Below are 12465 nucleotides of genomic sequence, written 5' to 3'. Positions count from 1 at the left end.
CATCCAAAGTGCGGCTGGCTTCTCAGGGCCCCAACAAATGGACAGCCACTCATACAGGTAGTTTGTTTTCCAGTACCTCCAAAACAGGTATGACTGCTTCTGTGGACAAAGGATCTTCAAGTTCAACACAGATACCCAGCTTTGCTTAGAAGGAGCAGAAACACACTTTGAGGATGATGAACGAGTTAGCAGCCCCAGAGAGCTATGTCCTCGATCCTCTGCTGACTTGAGTTTTTTGAAAGTACAGTCAGTCTCCAACTTACAATGGTTCGACTTACAATTTTTCAGCTTATAACGGCGTGAAAGTAATAGGCATTCAGTTGAAATCCTACTTTGAATTTTGAACTTGGATCTTTTCCCGGGCTAGCGATGAGTATGATCCTCTCTGGTGACGCTGGGCAGGGCAGCGAGTCACAGCTCCCAGTCGGCCTCACAATCACGAGGGTCGACAATGATACAATTACAACCCTCCTGTACCCACACAACTATTCTTTCACTTTCAGTACGGTATTCCACAAATTACATGAGATACTCAACACTTTATTATAAAATCGGCTTGTGTCAGACGATTTTGCCCAACTGTTGGCTAAGGGAAGTATTGTGAGCACGGTGAAGGTGGGCCAGGCTAAGCTATGGTGTCCGGTAGGTTAGGTGTATTACATGCATTTTTGATTTATGATATTTTCAACTTACGATGGGTTTATTAGGACATAACCCCATCGTAAGGCGAGGAAGATCTGTATTCAGAATTTAAATGTCCTTCTTGCCAACCACAGGTTTCTGTAAGTGGCATCCTCACTATGGGTAGCTGACTTAATGAACCTAGAGCCATTTTGCCTAAATTCCAGAGCACAGAGACTTTCCACGCCAGCAGACCCGTAAGTTACATCCATCCATCACCACCACAAGTGACAGACTTTGCTTTTTTTCTCTTTGCAGCGGACCCCTCAGTGTCGTCCAGGGCAGAACCGACAGCAGCAACGGCAGTAGCCACGTCGTCCCTGGGGAAATCAAGTCCACAGGCGCTGTCTGCAGCCCTGGTCGCCAAGGGCCCCGGCAGCAGCCCGGCAGCCATGGCCTCGGGATTAGTCAAGAGCAGTTGGACCACTGCCCTAGCTAAAAATGCCACAAACAGCGCAGCGCCTGGCCCGAAGACGACAGCGGGGGCGGTGCATCCGGCCTTCTCATTCACACCAACCTACATGTTTGCAAGAACAGCACACACCGTGGGTGCTCATACAGCCATGCAAGGCAACCCGGGCACTGCCTCAGGCCTGCTGTCCACAACACACCTCCCCAGGAAACCACAAGCCATGCACACGGGCCTCCCAAAGCCCACCAACCCGGACATGCCCAGGGCATCCACCGCACGCCCGCTGACCAGCACAGCAGCCTTGACGTCCGTCACCGCCCCAGTGAGGGCCACCCGCGTGCCACCTGCACTAGCAAGAAATACAGACGCCGCTCTTCCCGCTGCGTCGACTGCCGGGGTCACCACTGGCAAAACGGCATCCAACCTGGAGTGCCAGATGTCCAGTAAGCTCCTGGTGAAGACAGGTGAGAGTCCACTGTCCTGATTTTACTTGAAAGCAGCAGAATTATGTAGCAGAAGTATTTGATTTCTTTGAGATGAGTGGTTCTTAACCAGGGACAGTTTTGCTCCTTCTCCCCCCAGACGGCATTTGTGGCCATGTGTGGAGACGTTTTGGGGTGTCTGTGACTTGGAGGGTAGGGGGAGTGCTACTGGCATGTAATGAGACAGAGACCAGGATACTGCTAAACCCCACAGGGCACAGAACAGTCCTACAGCAAAGGATAATCCAGCCCCAAATGTCACAGTGCTGAGGTTGACAACCCCTGGTCCTTATCATAAGTGACAGAGGAGAAGGGGAGCTTTGTGTGACACGGAATCTAGTCCCGGGATCAGTCCTGATATCAGAGGCCCCCCGGGGAAACCATTTCTGCCAGGGGGCCTGAGAAGACGAACGTGTAGCAAGTTTTGCCTGTAGAACAAATCAGGGATGTCTCACATGAATGAATGAAGTGGTTAGTAAAATATCAAATCTTGGAAGCACTACAGAATTCAACCGACTGAGCCACCCAGGTGCCCCCAGAAAGGCTTTTGTTATGTATTTTTTCAGCCAGCGGATAATAAAAGTACAGCTGCATGATGAGGGTGCCCAGGATTTCTTCTGATGTTGAAAAGGAGGCCTTGAGAAAGTTGGGTGGTGACTGCTATCTCGAGCCCCCACCTCCCAGTTGCAGCCAAGCAGGGCAGGAAGGCCCAGGCTGCTTTTAACAGTGTGGTAGTGTTTGCTATAAAAAGCATTAGACACATTGTTTGAAAGAGCATGCCAATGCTGAATGCTCGAGTCCCGCCTTCCTCTTCACCCCACAAAGGATTAAATGAAATTATATCTTGAGATGTACCCTATTCTAAAATGGGAAATTGTGAAACTAGGCATAGCAGGAAGTACAGTATCGCTTTCTATTTCTCAAGAAATTATACCATCTGGTTTTCCATTCCTCCTCCTCTGAGAGGCAGGCCACCCCAACACCTAGATGCAGAAGTCTGGAACATTCTCCCCCCATTCTCTATCACCCCCTGTCACCCCAGCCACACCTGGTCAACCACGGGGGCCCTTCAGTTCTAACTCCCTGAATACCCTTTCTCTCCACCCCCCCACTGCCCCTTCCCTGGTTCACCCTGTCATCACCCACCTCAATTTCTGCAACAAAAACCAAATTTATCTCTCTGCCTTTGACTAGCCGCCCCCCCCTCCAATCTGTTCTCCAGTCTGCAGGCAATGGAACTCTGTAAAATTTATGCCTTTGCTTAAAACCTTTCACTTCCTGTTGCCCACAGGACCAAGCCTAAACATGTATACTGAGAGGCTTCGCTTCTCACCACTGTGCCTTTGCACTTGGTCTTCTCTCTGCTGGGAGCAGGGGGGGGCCGTCCCTCTCCCCTTGGCCTGCTCATTCCCTATTATCCTTCAGGACTCAGCAGAAACTTCAGGAAACCTTCCTTGAACCCCATCCCCTTGCCCAAGTCCGGGCTGGACGTTCCTCCTAAGGCCTTCGACAGCATCGGAGACTTCCCTTCAAATAGTGCCTGTCACCTTTAATCACAGGTGCCTATTGTCCACCCCGGGTCTCCATCCCGCTCTCTGTCCATCTTGTGGGGTGTGGGGCTGCCCCTTCCCGATTCAGGGCTGTTTTAGGCTGCAGGACCTCACTCAGGGCGTGCACGTCAGCAGCCTGTCAGGGAACGCTGTTGCAGGAATTTTCTTGCATGCATTTTCTTGCAGACCCATTAGGGCCAGGCACCGCTGAACCCAGTTTTCAAAGTCAAAGGCAGCGTTGGTCAGAAAGGAAGTGCAGCCAGCGTATTAGCTCTCTCTCCTTTAGGGTCACACAAATACGAGGGCCTCCCTTCTCGGTACTTGAGTGGGACCAACAGAGCTACTAGCGCAACCCACCGCCCCCATCGGTTGGACCTGCACTCACCAGCTCTGTTCAGAACTTGGCAGGAGGTGGAGGGTGGAGAGGAGAGGGAAGCTCAGTAATGAGGGTGTCTGCTGCCTTACCCTGACTACCGTGCTTCTGCTTGGTCCCACAGTTCTCTTTCTGACCCAGAGGAGAGCGCAGATCGGTGAAACCTTGAAGTTCAGTGTAGCCAAAGGGCTCACGCAGGCATTACGGAAGGCTTTCCATCAGAATGACGTCTCAGCTCACGTAAGCCCCTCACTTTTGTAATTAGACTAAGCTGTCCTCCTCTTGGGCCCAGAGTTTGTTTAGATTGTTTTCCTCCTCCCTGGGTACCGTAACCGGACTTGTCAGAAGTAGCATGTTTCTTCATTTCGGCAAATAGCTAATGTGTGGTGACTGGGGAGAAAAAGGTCAAATTTTGAGATGGAAAAATGGAAGTTAATTGCCTTATATCTATTTTTTTTTCAAGCCCAGATATACTGTTTTTTAAATTGTCCCATTATCCTATTGTTTAGGGAAAGTATTTAATATTGTTAGTGTAATTCTCAAGAAACTGTCCATTGCTTTTCAAACCTTTATCTTCCTCAGCATTGTAGATAATGATTTATTTCTGGACATTTAAAAATTATTGTAAATTGAGTCCAACTTTGCTTCAATAGCCAGCAGCAGACAGGGAAATAAACATTTTTCCCCCAAGCACTTTAATGCCAAGTACTATTTAACAACTGCCAACTGATTTCCATGGCATATCCAAGCAATGGAAGCCTTGCTTTGCACTCTTTGGGATTGATGCCAAGTTTTAAAGCCCTAAATGTGATTGGCAGTTGGTGGACAACCATTTTCACCACTTTAAAAATACTGCTCTGGCTCTTTTCCTTTGAGGCTTGTCCTGCAGCTGCATTCAGCTTCATGGTCTCCATGACCACACCAAGGACTAGGAATGAGGTTTGGTACATAGTTTATTGGTCATTGTCAATCTCTTTTTTGGGGGGGGGGTTGTGGGGAGGAGCAGAGGGAGAGGGAGAGAATCTCAAGCAGACTCTTAGCTGAGCATGGACTTTGACACAGGGCTCAATACCATGACCCTGAGGTCATGACCTGAGCTGAAACCAAGAGTCAGATGCTCAACGGACTGAGCCACCCAGGCGCCCCTGTCAATCCCTTTTATATAATTCTGAGGGAAAAAAAAAAAAAAGAAATGCATTTCGTGAAAAGCATCTGTGGTTTCTGTATCAGAAACTTTACTTGAAAGTTGAAAATGTGAGTATTTGTATTTGGTCATCTGACATGTAATTTTCACCAAACTTCGGTTGTTTGCAAACTACCTTCAGTGTTCACCTTTTCTGCATATCATCGCAGACCACTGTGATAATTAGTTATGAATTCATTTTTAAAAATCAGCCCATTTTTAAAAACTTTTGAAAGGATGTTTGATAGTACTTGCCATGAGTGGAAATCAGGATCATTTGCCACAAATAAAAGGTAATCATAAAAATGAGAATAATGGCAATGACTTGGTAAATTCAAGCTAAATATTGTTGCTTGAGGAAGGCTCTAAAGCTGATGTCCCTGGGGTCCTTTTGTTTAAAAATATGATTAGCGAGCATTAGAGAGGTACTAAAAATAAAAATAATCCCCAAACTGAGACTTGCTCCTGAACGTCATTAGGATTGGAGTGGGAGTCACTTTCTTAGCCACTTTCTTAGTCACTTTCTCTTAAATAAAGAAATAAATCTTTTTTAAAAAACACTAAGAAAGCAAAATAAAATAAGAATAAAATCTAAAGCCTCAAAATCTTCCAGTTGGGTCAGAAAGAAGTCAGTGCATCAGTGTCTCTTAAGACTCAGTTTTAAGAGAGACTCTCCATGGCTCATCCCCATCCTCACCTCAGTCTTGAACCAATTTACAAGCCAGGAATGGAGTGAAGTCTGAACAGTTCTTCTCTTAGCTTTTAGAAAGAGGAATTTACCTCATTTACTACCTAATCCCTGTCCTGAAGAAGCCCCCACTTCATCTATTATCTCTGCCTTTTAATTTTCATAAATAATGAGAGCTATAATAAAGCTGTCTTTCCCAGCATTTCATCTCTGGAAATCTCTTTTGCCTGCCATCTCCTCTCTGCCTTCTTGGGTGACCGTTGGTGCTCACAGGATTATCCTGAGGCATTTAAGGAATCAAGGAAACCCCCACAGATTTAATGCGATTCCATGGAAGTTGGAAATAAATTGTATTTTGTTGTATTCTGGTATTTTGAGACTTGCCAATCCACATATGCTTTATCGGATTATTAGAATGTTTGCTGAGTGAGAACATCTTATTCCCCAGCCCTGCTAAATAACAGTTGTGGTTCTAAGAAATACCAAGAAAAACTTAAAGTACAGTGGAAATAAACACTGAGTTCTGTGGATCTGTTTGTTTTGTAGGTGGACATTCTGGAACATTCTCATAATGTCACTGTTGGTTATTATGCTACCAAAGGGAGGCTGGTGTACTTGCCTGCTGTAGTGATCGAAATGCTGGGTGTTTATGGGGTCAGCAACGTCACTGCAGATCTGAAGCAACATACCCCAAACTTGCAGTCGGTGGCAGTCCTTGCCTCCCCGTGGAACCCCCAGCCTGCAGGCTACTTCCAGCTGAGAACAGGCAAGTACCTCAGAAGGAAAGGATTCCTGTCCATTCCGGGATCGGGGGCTGTATCAAGAGGACACCTGTTTAAACACTTCGGTGCTAGCTGCTTTATCATCTCTTAAAGTCCTGTGTGCCTTCCTCAAAGGGCCCTGCTAATCAACTGTCCCGGCTCCCTGCACAGAAACCTAACCTTCCAACCCTGGATTTATTAGAAATAGTCCTTCGCGGGAGCCTTCCTTCTCAATTTATATAATTAGTACTTTATGAGCAACAAGCACCGTATTTTTAATTTTTTTCTGTATTACCAGTGGATACTGATAAGAGCTGAGCATCCATAAAATCTATGCTTTGGAGCAGCACGTTTCAGATGCCCCTGAATCAGAATCTCTGAGCTGAGGCCTTGGAATCTTCCTTTCAAGCTCTCTCGTGATTCTGATCAGGTGGTTGGCAAACCACAGGAGTGAAGAAACCATTGAAATTGAAAGATTTGATCAACTTAGTGATACAGGTCAATTGACTCCCCCCCCAAAGAAATAGAAGGCATGATCTCTCTTTGATTGTTTTTTATCATTCTTGTAGCAGGTGTCTGCATAGTCCAACCAAATGATCACAAAATCTTTTCCATTAAGGGGAACCTCAGGTTTGATCATGCTTTTAATTCTTCTCTATTACAAATCATTTTAAGAGCCACTTCCAAAGGTACAACCAAACCTTGTCCGTCCTTGTTTGCCTGATTTCTCGGATATAAAATCATGCTGTTTTATAAGATGACTGCTGTGAAGTCCAAGGAACTAAGACACACAACTTTGGCAAGTGCTGATTTATTACTCTCATTCTAGTGCTGCAGTTTGTGAGCCAATCCGACAACATCCAGTCCTGCAAGTTTGCTCAGACGATGGAACAGAGACTGCAGAAGGCCTTCCAGGATGCTGAGAGGAAAGTCCTGAATACCAAAAGCAACCTGACAATTCAGGTGAGGAGGAGGGCGCTTCAACTGTGTAGTTGACAGAGGCCAAGCATAATGTGAATGTTGGCAAGAAGTGACTTGGTTTCCTGTTTCAAAGCTGCCTGGTGTAAATATAACTTTGTACTTAGGGCGGGTGACGTAGACAGGAGGAGGTGCCACTCTGGGGCCCCTGAGTCGAGTCAGTCCCAGCATTGGTGAGGATGTCTGCAGTATGGCCATGACTGTTTTGCCATAACCTGCTATGGTTTGGGATTTTGTATTTATTTTCCCATGTGAAGCTTCCTCAGGCCTTCCCAATACATTTGCTATTTTGTTTTATTTTGTATTGTTTGTTTGTTTGTTTGTTTAGAGAGAGAGAGAGAGTGCACACGCGTACACAGGCACACATGAGTAGGGGGAGGGGCAGAGGAAGAGGGAGAGAGAATCCCAAGCAGGCTCCATGCCCATTGCGGAGCCTGACGTGGGGCTCGATCTCATGACCCTGAGATCATGACCTGAGCTGAAATCAAGAGTCGGACATTTAACCGACTGAGCCCCCAATATATTTACTATTTTAAAAATTGAACTAGATATACCATATAAGATACAGTCCCATAAAAATGAATCAAATGTCTCATAAAATGAGTCAATTCTAAATAGCTAACACATCAAGATTTGCCTATCCTGTGATTTGCTTTGAGTTATTTTCTAGATACCCACATGAACAATCACCTTAGTTTAAACACACACACACACACACATACACACACACACATATACACATTTTATATTTGGGGCTCACTATATGCCAGGACTGTGCTAGGTGTTGTAGAAATATTTTGCTACATAATACTCAAGACATCCTTCTGAAGTATTATTATCAACATTTCAAAAACGGAACTGAGAGTCTAAGAAACTTCCAGAAAGTCACACGGTTGGTAAAGAAGGAAACAAGGACTTGAGTCAAAGCCCATAATCTTATACACTATGCTATACTATGGAACTTTTGGCAAACACATGAATTTTTCCTGGGAAAATCCCACTCCTGGTATACTATATTTCAGTTTCCTGGACTTACAGTAGACGTGCCACCAAAAGCTTTTCTCAGACCCACTTTTTTGCAATTATATAACTAACATCCCACTAAAGACAGATGCTTTTTCTTTTAAGTAAGCTCCACACCCAGCATGGAGCCCAGTGTAGGGCTTAAACGTGACCCTGAGATCAACACCTGAGCTGAGATCAAGAGTCCGACGCTCAATTGACTGAGCCACCCAGGCGCCCCAAGACAGATGCTTTTTAATGATATTCATCCAAATTTCTCTGATTAACTGTACAACCCAATGTCTCTGTTTTTACCGAACTAAATCCTTTGCAATTAAACCCAGTGGTTTTGAAATTGACATTTAGCATAAGTGAATTATCAGCAAAGCCAATATGATGTAGAAAGCATACAATTTAATTTGAACGAGAAGCTTTCCTTTTCTAGATTTATCCAAAGTCTATATGGAAGTATCTCATTATGATTTGGTTCATATTAGATTAAGATCTAAAAACGTGTCACAAACATAAGATTTATGTAAGAAGTATGACTCAGCTCCCTTGTGGGAGATCTTTTTCTTTCTGATTGGATTTGTGATCCTCACAGGTGCATGATTCTAGTTAGGGCTTGGCGGCAGAGCATATTCTGATTGTTTTCAGGAAGCACAGGCCCATTGAGCACCTGCTGTTTATCAGGCACTGGGAGATACACCAAGATAAATAAGCTGCCTTTGGCCTTAAGAAGACACTCTGTGTTGGGGCGCCTGGGTGGCTCAGTCGTTAAGCGTCTGCCTTCGGCTCGGGTCGTGATCCCAGGGTCCTGGGATCGAGCCCCACATTGGGCTCCCTGCTCTGTGGGAGGCCTGCTTCTCCCTCTCCCACTCCCCCTGCTTGTGTTCCCTCTCTCGATGTGTCTCTCTCTGTCAAATAAATAAAATCTTAAAAAAAAAAAAAAGAAGAAGACACTCTGTGTTATATGATAGTCGTGGGCCATGCGATGAAACTTTGTAAAGTAAGTAACAAAGTTTCCTTGGAAAAGACAATAACAATTTGAAAATTGCATCTAAATAGATTTTAGATGCTCTTGAACATTTCAGCAGGTCTTGAAATGAATGGATAATTGGGCGAATTGTTTCATTAACCCTGTTTTGCTTTTTGCCATGGCTGACAGGAAGCCCAGAACCCATTTGTTGCCTGGAGTTTGGAACCCTCTAGGTCCCTATATCATGCATATGTGTAGCTGCACGCTAACCATCCCCCTGGGCTTGTTGCAGGACCTAGTTTTGTAATTAATAACTTTCCATTTAATGTATTAAGTATAATTTGCGGGGCACCTTGGATTCTTTCTGGACCACATAAATACTTAATTTGTTCAGAAAGTCATTGAAAAAGCAACTTTTTTTTAAACTTGTATAGCACTGGTATTAGGGGCTAGATTGCAGTAGACTCAATTAGGACCTTTTTGGTTGTGAATGACAGAATCCAAGCACAAGACTTAAGCAAAAAGAAGTAATTGGCTCCTATAACTGAAAGGTTCACAGCATATTTCCTTCAGGCCCAGTTTGGTTCAGGTGCTTATATGATTTCTTCAAGAAGTTCTCTCTTTGTCTCTTGGCCTTGCCTGGGCTGGTATCATCTTCAGGCCCAGGGATGGTGGCCCCTGGTACCTTCAGGTTTGTCTCATCCTTATTGCTCACAGTCTTATGGAACCAAAGTGCCTTTTTTGGTGGCCTTCCAGTAAAAATCCTGGGATTAACTCTCATTGGACCCACTTGGACTATGTGCCCATTTCTGAAGCAGTAACTGTGGCCAAGGAGATATAATGTCCCAATCAGCTAGGCCTGACTATCCCCACTCCTAGAACTTAGGGAAGCCCCACCCAAACAAAGCCCATGAACCCAGGTGGAGAGAAGAGGTGTTTCCCCGAGGAAATCTCCTTCATAGAAAAAAGGAGAATGGATGTTGGGTAGGCAAAACAATAGGCTTCCATTCTGCCAGCCTTTTTTAGGTCTAATTAGCTAAATGAATTATGGCATGAGTGAGTGGGAAGTAAGAGAATGTCAGAAGCCACAGGAGACTAAGAGTAAAGGGGTAGTGGGAAAGTGCCCCCTGTAGGGGCTGCTTCTACTGGGGATAGGACATGACTTTCAGGGAACACTGAAATGACCTGGGTCTCAGGCCTGTGAACGTCTTATTGATGAAGCTAGTGTTAAGTAGCCACCAAGATTGGTCACACTTTTCTTAGCTATAAAAAAAAAATGAGAATACTAAAGAAGACCAAAAAAAAAAAAAAAAAAAGATAATCTGTGCTCATGAGTTGGAAGACTTGATTTTGTTAAACGTCAGTACTGCCAAGAGCGATCTACAGATTCTGTGCAATCCCTATCAAAATCTCAGTGATTTTTTTTTGCAGAGATAGAAAAATGCATCCTAGAATTCATATGGAATCTCAAAGAACCATGAATAGCCAAAACAATCTTGAAAAAGAAAAGCATAGTTGGAGGTTTCATGCTTTCTGATGTCAAAACTTACTACAGAGCTACAATAATCAGAACCATGTGGTACTGGCATGAAGACAGACATGTAGACGAATGAAACAGAAGAGAGAATGCAACAGTAAATCTTTGCATATGTGGTCAAATGATTTTTGACAAGGGTGCCAAGACCACTCAATGGGGAAAAGACAGTCTTTTCAACCAATGGTATTGGAAAACTGGATATCCACAAACAAAAGAATGAAATTGGACCCTTATCTAACCCCATATACAAAATTTAACTTCAAAGTGAATCAAAGACCTAAACATGAGAGCCAGAACTATAAGACTCTTAGAAGAAAATAGAGGAGAAAATTTCATGGTATTGAATTTGCCTATGATTTCCTGGAAATGACACCAAAAGTATAGGCAACAAAAGAAGACGTAGATAAATTGGACTTCACCAAAATTAAACACTTCTATGGATCAAAGGACACAATTGATGATCAAAAGGCAACCTACAGAACAGGAGAAAATATTTGACAATCATATATTGGATAGGGGGTTAATAACTAGAATATATAAAGAACCCAGACAACTTAAAAACATAATAACAACCCCATAAAGAAATGAGCAAAGAGCTTGAATAGACATTTCTCCAAAGAAGATCTATAGATGATCAATAAGCACATGAAAAAGAGGCTCTATATGACTCATCATGAAATGCAAATCAAAACCATGAGAAACCACTTCGCATCTATTAGGATGGCTATTATAAAAAAAAGAGAATAACAAGTGTTGGTAAGAATGTGGACAAACTGGAACCCTATACACTGCTGGTGAACTCAAATGATGTAGCTCTGTGGAAAACGGTATAGTGGTTCCTTAAAAAATTGAACATCTAGCAATTCTGCTTCTGGGTATATACCCAAAAGAATCGAAAGCAGGGACTTGAACAGGTATTTGTACACCCATGTTCATAGCGGCATCATTCACATTAGCCAAAAGGTGGAAGCAAACCCAGTGTCCATCCACAGATGAATGGATAAGAAATGTGGTATATACATACAGTGGACTGTTCTTCATCTTTAAAAAGGAAGGAAATGCTGACGCATGCTACAACATGGACGAACCTGGGGGACATTATGCGGAGTGAAATAAGCCAGTCACAAAGGGACAAATACTATAGGATTCCACTTATAAAAGGTGTTTAATTTTGTCAAATTAATAGAGACACACAGTAGAATGGTGGCTTTTAGGGGTTGGGGAGAGGAAGAAATGGAGAGTTGTTTAATAGGTACAGAGTTTCAGTTTGGGAAGATGAAAAAGTTCTGGAAATTGGTGGTGGTGATGGTAGCACAGCACTGTGAATGTGCTTAATGCCAATGAGCTGTACACTTAAAATGGTTAGCGGGATAAAATTTATGTGTATTTTGCTACAATTTTTTTTAAAAAGTTACAATTCACCTGATCAAATGTAGTATGTGTAGAGGTATCCATACTGCAGGTTCTGTAGGCTTCTTTGGGAACCAGTGAAATTTCGTTTTGTTGAAAAGCAAAAAATAGAGTGTTCACGCTAGAGATAATGGTTGAAAAGTTATTTTAGTTATTATTTTTTTTAGGTGGCAGTACGGAGAGGTCTTTTGGATTGTTCAGAAAGAAGCACCTTTCTTTTCGGTACCCTGGGAAAGAGGCATGAATACCTGTGGCTCAACCACATTCCCAAAATACTTTCAGAGAGGAGAGCAAGAGTTGACTAGAAGAGTTGACTCGGTGTATCATAAATCTCTGTGGTAGAGAATTAAATAGCAACTTCCACTTATGGGAAAAAGTGGGAAATAATGTGAAGAAGCTATTCTTGACAATCTTCTTAAAAATAACATT

At 43.6% G+C, this 12465-nt stretch overlaps 1 protein-coding gene across 5 annotated transcripts in view; it reads left to right on the top strand.

Moving 5' to 3' along the window:
• Positions 1 to 12465, top strand: part of KIAA1549L (KIAA1549 like) — a 263990-nt gene that overhangs the window by 146438 nt on the left and 105087 nt on the right. For all 5 annotated transcript variants that reach the window (XM_036107246.2, XM_036107240.2, XM_036107221.2 and 2 more), the window contains 4 exons: positions 940 to 1557; positions 3623 to 3738; positions 5916 to 6135; positions 6960 to 7093. In XM_036107246.2, the coding sequence (XP_035963139.2) occupies positions 940 to 1557; positions 3623 to 3738; positions 5916 to 6135; positions 6960 to 7093 (1088 nt within the window). The remainder of the gene's footprint in view (positions 1 to 939; positions 1558 to 3622; positions 3739 to 5915; positions 6136 to 6959; positions 7094 to 12465) is intronic.

This window comes from Halichoerus grypus, chromosome 11 (genome assembly GCF_964656455.1).
Source record: "Halichoerus grypus chromosome 11, mHalGry1.hap1.1, whole genome shotgun sequence".
Lineage (NCBI taxonomy): Eukaryota > Metazoa > Chordata > Mammalia > Carnivora > Phocidae > Halichoerus > Halichoerus grypus.
Note: the sequence above shows the minus strand (reverse complement) of the source record. Positions and strands in the feature narration are given on the sequence as shown.